The sequence below is a fragment of the Leucoraja erinacea genome, chromosome 3 (assembly GCF_028641065.1).
Source record: "Leucoraja erinacea ecotype New England chromosome 3, Leri_hhj_1, whole genome shotgun sequence".
NCBI classification, from domain to species: domain Eukaryota; kingdom Metazoa; phylum Chordata; class Chondrichthyes; order Rajiformes; family Rajidae; genus Leucoraja; species Leucoraja erinaceus.
This window is the reverse complement of record NC_073379.1, coordinates 65,847,893-65,864,341: the sequence shown is the minus strand read 5'-3', so window position 1 is coordinate 65,864,341 and position 16,449 is coordinate 65,847,893. Positions and strand designations below refer to the sequence as shown.

Here is a 16,449-nt window from a genome sequence, read left to right as displayed (position 1 = left end):
ACCACGTTCCTGGCTTCTCTCCATATCCCTTGACTCCGCTATCTTTAAGAGCTCTATCTAACTCTCTCTTGAAAACATTCAGAGATTTGGCCTCCACCGCCTTCTGAGGCAGAGAAGTCCACAGATTCACAACTCTGGGTGAAAAGGTTTTTCCTCATCTCCGTTCTAAATGGCCTACCCCTTATTCTTAAACTGTGGCCCCTGGTTCTGGACTCACCCAACACTGGGAACATGTTTCCTGCCTCTACTGCGTCCAATCCCTTAATAATCTTATATGTTTCAATCAGATATCCTCTCATCCTTCTAAATTCCAGTGTAAACAAGCCCAGTCGCTCCATTCTATCAATATATGACAGTCCCGCCATCCTGGGAATTAACCTTGTGAACATACGCTGCACTCCCTCAATAACAAGAATGTCCTTCCTCAAATTTGGATACCAAAACTGCAAACAATAGTCCAGGTGTGGTTAAACTAGGGCCCTGTACAACTGCAGAAGGACCCCTTTGCTCCTATACAAAACTCCACTTGTTACGAAGGCCAACATGCCATTAGCTTTCTTCAATGCCTGCTGTACCTGCATGCTTCCTTTCAATGACTGATGAACAAGGAGCCCCGATCTCATTTTACTTCCCCTTTTCCCAAATTTGACACCATTCAGATTATAATCTGCCTTCCTGTTTTTGCCACCAACATGGAAATCCTCACATTTATCCACATTTATCCGCATCTGCCCACTCAATCAACCAGTCCTCATAGCATCCTCCTAACAGTTCACACTGCCACCCAGCTTCGTGTCATCTGCAAATTTGCTTATGTTACTTTGAATCCCTTCATCTAAATCATTAATGTATATTGTAAATAGCTGCAGTCCTAGCACCGAGACTTGCGGTACCCCACTGGTCACTGCTTGCCATTCTGAAAGGGACCCGTTAATCCCTACTCTGTTTCCTGTCTGTCAATTAATTTTCTATCCATGTCAGTACCCTACCTCCAATACCATGTGCTCTAATTTTGCCCACTAATCTCCTATGTGGGACCTTTATCAAAGGCTTTCTGAGAGTCCAGGTACACTACATCCACTGGCTCTCCCGTGCCCATTTTCCTAGTTACATCCTCAAAAAATTCCAGAAGATGAGCCAAGCATGATTTCACTTTCGTAAATTCATGCTGACTCGGATCAATCCTATTACTGCTATCCAAATGTGCAGCTATTTAATCTTTATAATTGGCTCCAGCATCTTTCCCACCACTAATGTCAGGCTAACTGGTCTATAATTCCCTGTTTTCTCTCTCTCCGTCTTTTTTAAAAAGCGGGATAACATTAGCTACCCTCCAATCCACAGGAACTGATCCTGAATCTATAGAACATTGGAAAATGATCACCAATGCATCCATGATTTCTAGAGCCACGTCCTTAAGTACCCTGGGATGCAGATCATCAGGCCCTGGGGATTTATTAGCGAAATGCATTCAGTCCCATCAGTTTACTCAACATCATTTCCTGCCTAATGTGAATTTCCTTCAGTTCCTCCACCATGCTAGGTCCTCTGGCCACTAGAACATCTAGGAGATTGTTTGTGTGTTCCTTAGTGAAGACGGATCCATAGAACCTGTTCAACTCGTCTGGCATTTCCTTGTTCCCCAGAATAAATTCATCTGTTTCTGTCTTCAAGGGTCCAACTTTGGTCTTAACAAATGTTTTCCTCTTCACATACCTAAAGAAGCTTTTACTATCCTACTTTATATTCTTGGCTAGTTTACCTTCGTACCTCATCTTTTCTCCCCGTATTGCCTTTTTAGTTATCTTCTGTTGCTCTTTAAAAGTTTCCCAATCCTCTGGTTTCCCGCTCATCTTTGCTATGTTATACTTCTTCTCTTTTATTTGTATACTGTCCTTGACTTCCCTTGTCAGCCATGGTCACCCCTTACTCCCCTTAGAATCTTTCTTCCTCTTTGAAATGAACTGATCCTGCACCTTCTGTATTATTCCCAGAAATACCTGCCATTGTTGTTCCACTGTCATCCCTGCTAGGGTATCTTTCCAGTCAACTTTGGCCAGCTCCTCCCTCATGGCTCCATAGTCCTCTTTGTTCAACTGTAATATTGACACTTCTAAATTTCCCTTCTCCCTCTCAAATTGTAGATTAAAACTTATCATATTATGGTCACTACCTCCTAATGGCTCCTTTACCTCGAGTAAATCAATCCGGTTCATTACACAACACTAAATCCAGAATCCAGCTTTTTTGTGTAACCTTCGATTCTCCAGCATCTGCAGTTCCCTCTTAAACACTAAATCCAGAATTGCCTGCCTGCGGATGAGGCGCAGGTCTGTGCCACGTCTCCCTCCTCCAATCGCCGCACTCTATCCTCAGTCCCACCCTCCCCCCCCCCCCCCCCCCCCCACTCCTCCTTCCTCCCTCCTCCAATCAACAGTCCCACCCCCACTGTCTCGCGGAAAGCAGAGATTTTAAAATACGGATCACAAAAACCATATAACAATTACAGCACGGAAACAGGCCATCTCGACCCTTCTAGTCCGTGCCGAACACATAATCTCCCCTAGTCCCATATACCTGCGCTCAGACCATAACCCTCCATTCCCTTCCCGTCCATATAACTATCCAATTTATTTTTAAATGATAAAAACGAACCTGCCTCCACCACCTTCACTGGAAGCTCATTCCACACAGCTACCACTCTCTGAGTAAAGAAGTTCCCCCTCATGTTACCCCTAAACTTCAGTCCCTTAATTCTCAAGTCATGTCCCCTTGTTTGAATCTTCCCTCCTCTCAGTGGGAAAAGCTTTTCCACGTCAACTCTGTCTATCCCTCTCGTCATTTTAAAAACCTCTATCAAGTCCCCCCTTAACCTTCTGCGCTCCAAAGAATAAAGCCCTAACTTGTTCAACCTTTCTCTGTAGAAAAACTTGGGGGGAGGGGGGGTGTCCCCCACCTCTCAAAACATGGGGGGGACGTGTCCCCTCTGGCCCCCCCGGGTTTTCCGCCCCTGGCACCTGTAGTCATGATTGAACCCAGGTCTCCGGTGATGGAGGCGCTGTAAGGCAGCAACTCTGCTGCTGCGCCACTGTGCCACCGAAATTAAACAATTTATTTTGTTTCAATCCTATTTGATCTATTAGCTCATCTTCAGTACACGAAATATTAAAGCGAGGCAGATGGACAGAGAGTTAACAGGCAGCAAAAGTGGAACAATCAGAATCAACTTTTTGCTCAGGGTTGGAACTATAGTGCATAATTTTCCATGGCATAAAAAGCAGGTCGAAGTTATACAGAAACAGCAGGATGTGGTATGGTGCCATAGAAAATAAGGACCACAATTCTCAAACTGAAGTACATGAGACTGATGGGTGAATGAGAGTTGTGATGATCGAAAATCCATGTACCAGGGTTTAGATTAGCAGAGAGGTAGGTGGAAGATATGTGGCCATCCTGACAGTGCTGGAATAATTTAGGGAGATAACATGAAGGAGGGTCTCAGCAGCAGGAGAAATGAAACGAGTCTGATTTGTGCAAACCTTGAAATTCAGTCTTCATAGTGAAGTAAATGCATGTCTGAAAGCATAATAGAAAAATTGCAAATACTTTGTTTGCCTAGAATGGGAGAAGTGGTTGGAAAAGGGGTTTTGTGACAGTGACAAATTATTAGCAGTGCTACCCCACTGGGAGACATTGTGCGTGTTATTCAACAGAAATCTGTTGTAAATATGCACAGTAATGAAAGTTCCATTTTCAAAGTTCACAGTTGTCCTAAGGTTCCTCCATGCATATGGGATGCTAATGCAATGAGGAACCAAACAGCAGTGTATATTTGGGCACAACTTCCCCAATATGTATTTATACGCTTGCTGCCCGTGGACAGCATGGGCCAGTCATGCATAACTTCTAAACAATTGTGAATTCTGCCGAGAAAATAGTTGGAGTCCAGCAAAATCACCAAAAAAGATGCAAGTAGTAAAGGTACAAAAATGACTCCTGAGGAAAGTTAAAGGTAGACAAAAAATGCTGGAGAAACTCAGTGGGGGAGGCGGCATCTATGGAGCATCAACCCGAAACTTCGCCAATTCCTTCTCTCCATAAATGCTGCCTCATCTGCTGAGCTCCTCCAGCATTTTTTGTCTCCCTTCGATTTTTCCAGCATCTGCAGTTCTTTCTTAAACAACCTGAGGAAAGTTAGTTTAGTTTAGTTTAGAGATACAGTGCGGAAACAGGCCCTTCGGCCCACCGAGTCTGCGCCGACCAGCAATCTCTGTACAATAGCACTATCTTACCCACTAGGAACAATTTACAAATTTACCAAAGCCAATTAACCTACAAACCTGTACATCTTTGCAATGTAGGAGGAAACGAGCACCCAGAGAACAAACTCTGTACAGAGAGCAACTGTAGACAGGATCGAACCCATGTTTCTGGCGCTGTAAGGCAGCAACTACCGCTGCACCACCGTGCCACCCCTAGTGTTAGGTAGGTTTTCACCAGGTGCTTCAGTTTCCTCCCACAATCCAAAGAGGTTAATTGGCTACTGTAAAATACCTCTTCGATGTGGCGTGAGGGCAAAAAATAAAATAAACAAGAAATAAATGGATACGCGTGAGAGAGAATAAATTGCAGGAGTGCATGGAAATAAGGAATGGTGGGAGTAATATTAATCGGATTGCTGCAATATTAGCTGACATGGATTCAAGGAGAAAAAAAATAGCCTGGCTCTATTTTGTTATGCTTGGATTACAAAGACATTCCCAATAGACAAGTTTAACATTGCACATATTCTTCTACTTAGTGCACGATACATTTTAAGCACAAGACCAGGAAGTCCCACAGCAGAATCTGTCTTTTAGATTGTAGAAACAAAGAACTGCATATGCTGGTTAATACACAAAAGGACACGAGGTGCTGGTGTAACTCAGCCGGCCAGGCAGCATTTCTGGAGAACATGGATAGATGACGACCTTTCTTCAGACTGATTCTAGGATGGGGGAGAAGACAAGAAAGCTGGAAAAGGCAGATAATAGGATGACATAAGTGAGGGGGGATTTGATGGGCAGATGGTTGAAACAAAGCCCAGAGATAAGAAGGTGTTAGCCAGGTATGAGGAGTTGCGGATTGTAAAGCCAGAGAGAAGAAAGTAGCAGGGGGGTGAGGGTGTGGAGGGAAGTTCAGGTGGGGCACATGGGAGCGGAGGTTGGGGGGGGGGAGGGGGGGGGGGGGGGTCGGGTATAGGGACAGGCATTACATCTCCTGTGATTGCAGGGGTAAATACCTCAGGAAGAGGTAAAGAAGCATTAAGTACACCAAGGAGTTGCAGAGGGAGCAGTCTCTGTGGAAGGTAGAAATGGGAAGATGTGGCTAGTGGCAGGATTATGTTGGAGGTGACAGAAATGTTAATGTGTTGGATGCGGAGGCTGGTGGCGTGAAAGGCGAGGACCAGAGGAACCCCATCCTTTTATCTGTACGACCATAATTATGGAACACAAGAAGAGGTATGTTCAGGAGACAAGTCATGTTCAGGAGCTAGATAGGCCTCTTAAAATAGCAGAGTCAGGGGATAATGGGACAAGGCAGGAACGGGGTACTGATTTGGGATGATCAGCTATGATCACATTGAATGGCGGTGCTGGCTCAAAGGGCCGAATGGCCTACTCCTGCACCTATTGTCTATTATAAACCATATAACAATTACAGCACGGAAACAGGCCCTCTCGGCCCTTCATGTCCGTGCTGAACACTTACCCTCACCTAGTCCCATCTACCTGCACTCCCCCCTTAACCTTCTGCGCTCCAAAGAATAAAGACTTATCTTGTTCAACCTTTCTCTGTAACTTAGTTGCTGAAACCCAGGCAACATTCTAGTAAATCTCCTCTGTACTCTCTATTTTGTTGACATCTTTCCTATAATTTGGCGACCAAAATTGTACACCATACTCCAGAATTAGCCTCACCAATGCCTTGTACAATTTTAACATTACATCCCAACTTTTATACTCAATGCTCTGATTTATAAAGGCCAACACACCAAAAGCTTTCTTTACCACCCTATCTACATGAGATTCCACCTTCAGGGAACTATGCAGTTATTCCTAGATCCCTCTGTTCAACTGCATTCCTCAATTCGCTACCATTTACCATGTACGTCCTATTTTGATTTGTCCTGCCAAGATGTAGCACCTCACACTTATCAGCATTAAACTCCATCTGCCATCTTTCAGCCCACTCTTCCAAATGGCCTAAATCTCTCTGTAGACTTTGAAAATCGACTTCATTATCCACAACACCACCTATCTTAGTATCATCTGCATACTTACTAATCCAATTTACCACACCATCCAGATCATTGATGTATTTGACAAACAACAGTGATCCCAACACAGATCCTTGAGGCACCCCACTAGTCACCGGCCTCCAACCTGACAAACAGTTATCCACCATTACTCTCTGGTATCTCCCATTCAGCCACTGTTGAATCCATCTTGCTACTCCACTATTAATACTCAACAATTGAACCTTCTCAACCAACCTTCCATGCGGAACCTTGTCAAAGGCCTTACTGAAGTCCATATAGATAACATCCACCACTTTACTGTCATCAATTTCCCTAGTAACGTCTTCAAAAAATCCAAGAAGATTAGTCAAACATGACCTTCCAGGCACAAATCCATGCTGACTGTTCCTAATCAGACCCTGTTTATCCAGATGATTATATATATTATCTCTAAGTATCCTTTCCATTAATTTTCCCACCACTGACGTCAAACTAACATGTCTATAATTGCTAGGTTTACTCTTAGAAACCTTTTTTTAACAGCGGAACAACATGCACAGTACGCCAATCCTCCGGAACCATTCCCCTTTCTAATTACATATGAAATATTTCTGTCATAGTCCCTGCTATTTCTACACTAACTTCCTTCAATGTCCTATGGACTATCCTGTCAGGACCTGGAGACGTATCCACTTTTATATTTTTCAAAAGTGTCAGTACTTCCGCTTCTTTGATCCTCAGTTTCCATAGCTACTCTACTTGTTTCCTTTACCACACATAATTCAATATCCTTCTCCTTGAATACCGAAGAAAATAAATTGTTCACTATCTCGCCCATCTCTTTTGGCTCTGCAGATAGCTGTCCACTCTGACTCTCTAATGGACCAATTTTATCCCTCGTTATCCTTTTGCTATTAATATAGCTGTAGAAACAATTGTATCTATTGTATTGCAAGTCACGTGAAGTGTGAGCAAGGTGACGTGAAAGCAATGCATTTCAACAATGATTTTTGGCTGGCCAATTTGTGTCACATGTCTTCCATTTTTGAACATTTGAATCGGCTCAACTTGTCACTTCAAGGTAAAGTAGGTGACATCTTCGATGTCCTTGGGAAAATAGAAGCCATAAAAATGTGGCATAGTAACATTCTCCAATTTCCCATATTTGGAAAGCTTCCTCAAAGAGTGTGGGTGGGAAGAAAAACAACCTGATCTGGAGAAAACATTGAAGGACATCATTTCCAAACATCTGCAGTCGCTGTCTAAACATTTTTAAACATATTTTCCTCAGAAGCATCTGCAGGACTTGGAAAATCAGATGTGGATAGTTAATCTTTTTATTACCAGCCACATCAAATGAGCAGATTTTGGGGAAATGTCAGAAGTGTTGATGGAGCTTCATTATGACCACTCAAAAGTCATCTTTTGAGATGTACTCCTATAATAGTGACAGTTGGGTTGGATTACTTGCTTTTCCTGAATACAAATCAATTGCCTTGAAGGCCCTTCAACACTAGTAATGATGATAACAACTTTGCTGCCTGAACAAGGATTTTCGACCTTGGTAGAACTGAAATACAAAAATGGAATTCACATCAATATGTTGATTCAGTAATGTGGGTTGCTTTGGAGAATTGAACCTCGGTTTGAGATGTTTGTCACAGCAGTACAGGAACATCCTAGTTATTGATGATAAAATACATATATATAAGTGTAGAAGTATACTGCTTGTCATTTATTTGTGGTAAACATACACAATAAGAAAACATTGTTTCTAAGAATCTAATTCTAAGTTCTAAGACGGTTGTTTACTAACTTTACTTTATGTAAACCTGAAAAATTCTAATAATTTTTCTGTTCTTAATTTGTTTTGTCTCTCCTAGTTGGGAGGATGGGAGGGCGTCAGATATTCAGAATTGAACAACAGACAATGTTGTGATGATGTTTTGAGCATGCATGTGACATATACATGTCAGTACACCTGCACAACTTTAAAAATATACCTGGATTTGGAAGAGCCAGCTTCTGGAGAGAAGTATATGGCAAGTTGATATTTGGTGGTATTGTGAGCTTTCGTCAGGGAGAGTTATAGAAAGTTATATTAGTTGGATACTAATATATTAAATCACATACTCCATGGTTTTTTGAGCTACATTTCCAAGAAAAAAACTGCAATAATCAAAGCCCGAAAGGGTAGTATGGAATGTTGAATAAAATAAACACAATAAATTAGTTAATTTATGTTTTTTGCTCATGTAACCAAATAAATTATATAAAAAATTATACACGTGAGATTACGATGAAAATTACCAAAAAACATAAGAAAATTTAGTCGAGGGTGAATGATATTTTGTGATAAAGGCACAAGGGTCAATGACACTGAAATTGTTTAAGAAGCACTGAGCTAGGGTACTGTTTGATTCACCGCTACACCATTGACATTGGACATTGTCTAAGGGATTAACACGCTACAATGCACTATAATACTGAGAACTATATTCTGCACTCCGCATCTTCACTTTTGTTCTATCTATTGTATTTAAGTTTGAATTGATTGTATCTATGTGTGGAATACCTGATCCGTTGGGATGGCTTGCAATACAAAGATTTTCACTGTATCTCGATACATATAATAAACCCAAATTACTGCAAATAATATTATTGTTATATAATTACTGTGTTACAAAACATGAACAGGAAGGTAACTTCAAGCTCAAGCAAAGTTAAAGATCAAGTGGTAACGTTTGGTAAAACAATCGAGATTCAGATACAAAGTAGTTGATTTTAAAACAAACTTATACAATGTGTTTTGGCAAATGTTTACATTTCCCACATTCATTCCCTTAATTTGTTCCTAAGTTGTTTACTAAGGATATATGTATTAATTACATTACAAACGTGAACATTTTGTAGATAGATTTATAATTTAAAAGTATTTACATGAAAGGAACTGTCATGATAAATAGCCCAACAGACGTGGGACAAATGGAACAAGGGAATTTATATGTTGGGAATTCCTACCATTGTCTGGGCACACGACACACATTCCAGAAACATTCCAAAATTAATGGATCCATTAGGCTGAAGCTACTTGAAATTATACTGTTGATGTTTAGTGGTGAAACAGTGATCCACATCAGAGATTTAAAATACTTAAATACAGGGCAAGCTCACCCTCAAAACTCCACCGGAAATCTCCGAGATGGCAAGGCCCAAACCCAACTTTTCTATACGTCAAAAAGCTATGAAGATTTCTCAATGCTTCCAAATTTGCATATAATTTGCAAACATAAAACACAACAATTTTATTCTCACAGCCCTGCAATCCTCAGGCAGATCTAACCTGGCACGGGACCAAAGAACGCATTCCCCAGTTTTGGTGGTTCTCTGCTACCTCGTACTCTGTTCCCTTCACAGTCCAGTGATGTTGCACTGCCTGCAAATTGTCAACCTAGCTTGGCAAGCTAGGCAAGCTAATTCAAGACTTCCACATTCATGCACGAGTACATGGGTAAATGCTAGTAGCTCCACGTGAAATTTTCGGCATTTATTGAATTGAATTTCTTTATTTATCATTCAAAAACAAATTGGAACGGAATTTTGTTACCATACAGTCATAACAATAAAAAGCAACAAAACACACAATTACATAAATTTAACATAAACATCCATCACAGTGACTCTCCTCCAGGCACCTCCTCACTGTGATGGAAGGTAAAAAAAGTATTATCTCATCTTTGCTATGGTAGGCATTTGTTTCGCCCTTTTATTTGCAAGTTAGTGTAATGCTAAGCTCATTGTCCAGTTTATTATAGTGACAAAGAATGTTGACCTGGTGGCAAGTTTGAGAGCCATTTAATGAAATGGTCTGGAGTAGAGAAGTTATCTTGGGAGCCCTGTCATTAGCCACAAGCCTTGCAATATTGTGTTTATAATTTGTTTGGTTGTTTTGTTGTTTGTCTTTTGCACAAAAGTCCGTGAGCATTGCCACTTTCATTTCACTGCACATCTCGTATATGTATGTGACAAATAAACTTGACTTGCCTCGACCTGATATTCAATTAATGTATCACACTACATCAGAAATAAATAAACTTTAATTGAAATTAAACCACCCCAGCAAAAGTTTATATCTTGTTTAGTAGCAGAGCTAAAGCTAGAGCCATATGCTGCTTTTTAACTAGCAAAATTACGTTAATTTTATTATAAGATTACATCAGATCCTTCCTCAGTTTTCAAATACTGTGGCACTGTGTTTGACAGAGGTGTAAAAGAAAAACAATAGAGATTGTCAATATATTTGCCAGTTACTGGGGCAATGTTTTGCCTTTTATTTGGCAGCATCTCCACCCGGCATCAACTGAGCAATGTAACTGCTGGAGGCACAACAACAGTGAGAATTGTTTTTAGTGTACAATCCTAAATGAGTAGAATCGAAGTAAAGCAAAACCTTCCAGTGACTACAGTTATTTTATTGTTTGCATCAAGTTGACAATTACTGAGATTTCTGAGAAAAGCACCCACTCTCTAAATAAAATTGTATAATGCATCATAGGGACAGTTAAACAATATATGAATTAATAAATGTATAGCAAGTGGAGTAGTTATTATAGTTTTCTGAAAATAAAAGTTAAGTAATAGCACATTTCAAAAATATATATTTTTAAAATCTTCAGGTTCAAATAACTCGATTTTTAAAATGCTTTTAATTTATATATAGTAATAGGGAACATAAAGGGAACCAGTCTACCCTATGGGCTTTAGAAAAGAACATGCAGTAAAAATGGTCATTCATTTCATTGCTTTCTGTTAGTGCAAATTGGTTACTCCATTTGCCGATAAACACAGCATTGCAGTAACTGATTTTATTTTTTCATAGTTGTATAACCTATAAATTTAGCATAAAAGCTCAGTTTAGGGAATTATAGTAAAATGCAGTGAGTATTATTTTCTTTCAGAAATCAAGATACAAGATACATTTATTTGTCACATGTACCAATTGGTAAATGCCTGGTGACCATACAGCCATACGAATAATAAAGAGCATAGAACACGATAGTCTTTAACACTGACATCCCCACACAGCTGAATCAGAGTTTCCCACTGTGAGAGAAGGCTCCAAAATTCAGTCATCCTTCTCTGTTGTCCTCTGTTGTTCACTCGTGGTCGGGGGGCTTCCGAACCCCTTGCTGTCACCGCTGCGGCAGCCCGATGTTCAGGCCCTCTCGCCGGTATGGTGGAACTCTCGACGTCGGAAGTCCACAGACCGCGCTGGGTGGAGATTCACGCTGGCGGACCTCAGCAAAAGGTCCCAAGACTCCGCGATGTTGAAGTCAGTGCCCCCCGCGCAGGGAGCTCTACAAACCCCAGCTCCGCGATGTTGAATCAGCAGGCCCAGCACTCCGTGCTTCAAACGGCGATCGAGGTAGACATCGCCCACTCTGCGGTGAATCCAGTGCTGCGCAACTGCCGCTGAAGCTTTGGCCAGTCCCCGGCAAGAAAGGCCGCGCCCATCCAGTTGGTAGGCCATGAGGAAGGGGGCGAGGATGCGACTCGGAGAATAGTCACATCCTTGCCAGGAAGTGACTGGGAAACAGTTTCCTCCCCCACATAGAAAAACTAAAGAAACCTCCAAAACACACTTTTAAAACAGACCAAAAATTTAAAAAAGATAGAAAAACAGAGACTGTAGGCAGAGGCTGTCATCAATGCGGTGCCCCTAGTGGCAGTCACCCAATCATGCCAAAATCGCATGAATTCTCATCACAAATATCTAAAAGTGATTAATTTAAATTAAAAAAAATTTCTTCAAAATTCTAATTAGAATTTTACTCTGTGTGATCTGAGGAGATGCTTTCATAGAATTTGAAGAGTCGTTACTATTTTGCGTGGTTAGGTCAAATTCTCCTTACTGCATTCCAGGACTTTTGGGTTATGATCTGGGAATTCCAACAACCAAATGCAGAGGATTATTAGAAAGACCACCATTGTAAAACCAATTAGAAGATTAGTGTTCAGGCAGCAGAGAACATGCTCAAAGCCAAGTAGCTCGAGCTGGAATGTGAATGCATTAATTTTATATACAAATGTTATAAACATGGACAGCTAAGTGACAGCTATATTAAGAAGTCTTGAATATAAATGAGATGGCAGGTGGTGCAGCTCATAGCATCGCTGCGTGATTGCTAAAGTGACTCATGTTCAATCCTAATCTTAGTGCTGCCTTTCTGTAGTGTGCACTTTTGCCCTATCTTTGCATGGCTTTTGAATAACATGTTTAACCACTATGTCGCCAAATCTATGATGGTGGGGCCTTAGAATTAAACATCTACTTGATAAGGAACAAAGGAAAGGGGGGGGGGTGTGTGTGTGTGTGTGTGTGTGTGTGTGTGTGTGTGTGTGTGTGTGTGTGTGTGTGTGTGTGTGTGTGTGTGTGTGTGTGTGTGTGTGTGTGTGTGGTTTTCCAAAAGCTGGCATGAACAGAATGAGTGTTCAAGAAGGAACTGTAGATGCTGGAAGATGGAAGTTACACAAAATTGCTGGAGAAACTCAGCGGGTGCAGCAGCATCTATGGAGCGAAGAAAATAGGTGACGTTTCGGGCCGAAACCCTTCTTCAGGGATGAACAGAATGAGCTTTACTTATGCAATAAATATGTCTCAACTGTAAATGTGCATCATTTTATTGACGACTTTCCATGAGTCTGAAGAAGGGGTTCTGCCCGAAATGTTGCCTATTTGCTTCCCTCCATAGATGCTGCTGCACCCGCTGAGTTTCTCCAGCACTTTTGTCTACCTTTGATTTTCCAGCATCTGCAGTTCCTTCTTAAACACTTCCATGTACCCTCTTCTGTTCTTTTACTCCAAATAATGCTGTCAGTGCCTGCAACAAGGCTAGGGGCTTTGAAGCTCTGTCTAGAACAGCTGTGATACAAGAAGGGTTCAGCTGCGGATTACACCTTCACACTATAAACAGTAACAATCCAGCAAGTGAAAAAGCCACAGAAAAGGCACAGGTGGTTGGAAAATACATGCAACCACAGGCTGTTGCTAAGTGCAGCTAATGTTTTTTTTTTCGTGTTGCAGTGGCATGGAAATCCTCACAACTAACTGGTGGACTGCTTTGAAGTGCTATATGAGCTACAGCGACAGTGGCAACAGTCTGAATTTTCTACTGCATCACACAGATGTTAGGTTGCTGCTATTTAGGTTGTAATGCAACATTGGTGATCAATGGCATTGCTGCTTTGTTTCAAAAGTGTGACAACTGAAAGTTGTCCATCACTTCTATGCTGGAGAATAGGGGCTACAAAACATTAAACACAATTGGAGCCCCAGTCATCAATGCTTATTTAACATTAATGCAAGGTTTCTAATTGGTTTCCATTGTCAAGCATTCCATTGTGCATTCCTATCAGCATGTGTCTGTACCCTGTTCACCTAAATGTTTATTTACATATACTGCAGCAGAACTAGGATACATCCTTGTCATCTGGAAGCCCGACTTTGCAGAAGATGCCATCTTAGCCCACTGTCATGACTCAAGCCACCTATATCAAGCAGATGTTCTGAAGATCAAATTGTTTGTACAATAGTATACAAACTTAAAGCACACGGCATTGGGGGTTCAGTATTGATGTGGATAGAGAACTGGCAGTCAAACAGGAAGCAAAGAGTAGGAGTAAACGGGTCCTTTTCACAATGGCAGGCAGTGACTAGTGGGGTACCGCAAGGCTCAGTGCTGGGACCCCAGCTATTTACAATATATATTAATGATCTGGATGAGGGAATTGAAGGCAATATCTCCAAGTTTGCGGATGACACTAAGCTGGGGGGCAGTGTTAGCTGTGAGGAGGATGCTAGGAGACTGCAAGGTGACTTGGATAGGCTGGGTGAGTGGGCAAATGTTTGGCAGATGCAGTATAATTTGGATAAATGTGAGGTTATCCATTTTGGTGGCAAAAACGGGAAAGCAGACTATTATCTAAATGGTGGCCGATTGGGAAAGGGGGAGATGCAGCGAGACCTGGGTGTCATGGTACACCAGTCATTGAAGGTAGGCATGCAGGTGCAGCAGGCAGTAAAGAAAGCGAATGGTATGTTAGCTTTCATTGCAAAAAGATTTGAGTATAGGAGCAGGGAGGTTCTACTGCAGTTGTACAGGGTCTTGGTGAGACCACACCTGGAGTATTGCGTACAGTTTTGGTCTCCAAATCTGAGGAAGGACATTATTGCCATAGAGGGAGTGCAGAGACGGTTCACCAGACTGATTCCTGGGATGTCAGGACTGTCTTATGAAGAAAGACTGGATAGACTTGGTTTATACTCTCTAGAATTTAGGAGATTGAGAGGGGATCTTATAGAAACTTACAAAATTCTTAAGGGGTTGGACAGGCTAGATGCAGGAAGATTGTTCCCAATGTTAGGGAAGTCCAGGACAAGGGGTCACAGCTTAAGGATAAGGGGGGAATCCTTTAAAACCGAGATGAGAAGAACTTTTTTCACACAGAGAGTGGTGAATCTCTGGAACTCTCTGCCACAGAGGGTAGTTGAGGCCAGTTCATTGGCTATATTTAAGAGGGAGTTAGATGTGGCCCTTGTGGCTAAGGGGATCAGGGGGTATGGAGAGAAGGCAGGTAGAGGATACCGAGTTGGATGATCAGCCATGATCATATTGAATGGCGGTGCAGGCTCGAAGGGCCGAATGGCCTACTCCTGCACCTAATTTCTATGTTTCTATGTTTGGGCTCAAGCAGTGTTCAGTTTAGAGATTCATTGAATCCCTAGAGTCAATGTTTTTTCTATGAATCACAGATGTCAATCTCGGTCGTGTAGGAAGGAACTGATTTATACCGAAAACGGACACAAAATGCTGAAGTAACTCAGCCTATTCCAATTCTCCAGAGATGCTGCCTGACCCGCTGAGTTCCTCCAGCATTTTGTGTCTATCTTCAATCTCAGTCAATTTGTAATCATGGTGTTTTTGAGCATAATTTTTATCCGTCACCAAATGTGCAAATGCTGTCCCTAGAGACAGAAGATGCTGGAGTCTTCAGCAAAAAAAAACAAAGTCCTGGAGGAACTCAGCGGGTCAGACTATCTGTGGAGGGAATGGACACACAGACAACTGGTGGTGACGAGTAGAGACTGTTAGGGTGAAGATGAGGACCTTTCCCTGACCTATCCCAGGCTGTCAGTCCTCACACTAGTGAGGTGCCGGAATGCACGACGTTACTGACCTGCTCCCACTATCAGGGTCTTGGCGCGGGAACTGTCGAGGCAGTGCAGCAGGGACCGTGCGCGCAGGTTGGTGTTGAGGAAGGCCACCGAGCAGCCCAGCTTGGACAAGCCGAACCACACGCACACGAAGTCGGGCTCGTTGCCCATCAGCAGGGCCACCGTGTCTCCGGCTCGCACGCCAGCGCCGGGCTGCGCGAAGACCTGGGCGACCTGGTTGCTCCTGCGGTCCACGTCCAGGTAAGTGTGGGCTTGGCCGTCGTAGAGGAGGAAGGTCTTCGCCGGGTTAGCCTCGGCCTGCTGGGTGAAGCGGTCGAGGACGGTGACTATCCTCCTGGTGAAGTTGACTCTCAGCATCTTGAAGCTGAAGCAGACGAACCTCAGCACGAAGAGCGCATCTGCTCGCAGGCTGGGCTGCCAGAGGTTAAGCAGCAGCAACAGTAAGCCCAGGGTTCCCGCCACTGCTGCTACCGCCACAGACAACATCGTGCCCGGCCGCGGTGCCGCTGCTCTCCCCTTCCCTCAATCTCCACGGTCACTTGGGCACTCCTTCCTATCCTGCCCTGCGCTGCGCTGCGCTCCTCCGGTTAATCACGTTACATTGCAATGACTTCTCTCCGCCCCGTGCAATGACCGCGCAGAGAAAAGTGAAATGTTTGTCAGCAACAAATTAGGGCGGGACATCCTGCATTGAGATCTCTGGCAACAGAGGTTTATTGTCTGCCAAAGACAGGCTTGTTGCCTTTGAGAGTCAGCCGGCTTTATCAGTTGAATCGAGGGATTGAGGCGCGCAACGTTTTATGTATCATAGATTGGCAAGGCATAAATGAGAACAGGTTGAAATATAATCAGGGTAACTATTCTTGCATTGTCTTAATATAGGACACTGACTTTTTAATACCAAAGAGAGCTACCCCCGCTGATCATCCGCCCT

General features: G+C 42.6%; 1 protein-coding gene across 1 annotated transcript in view; it reads right to left on the bottom strand.

Moving 5' to 3' along the window:
- The window catches only part of LOC129694193 (long-chain fatty acid transport protein 6-like), a 76,042-nt gene extending 59,859 nt beyond the window's left edge, over positions 1-16,183 (bottom strand). Inside the window, exon 1 of the mRNA XM_055630911.1 lies at positions 15,518-16,183. Coding sequence (XP_055486886.1) covers positions 15,518-16,001 — 484 coding nt within the window. The 5' untranslated portion in view covers positions 16,002-16,183. The remainder of the gene's footprint in view (positions 1-15,517) is intronic.
- Between the last annotated feature and the right edge of the window lie 266 nt (positions 16,184-16,449).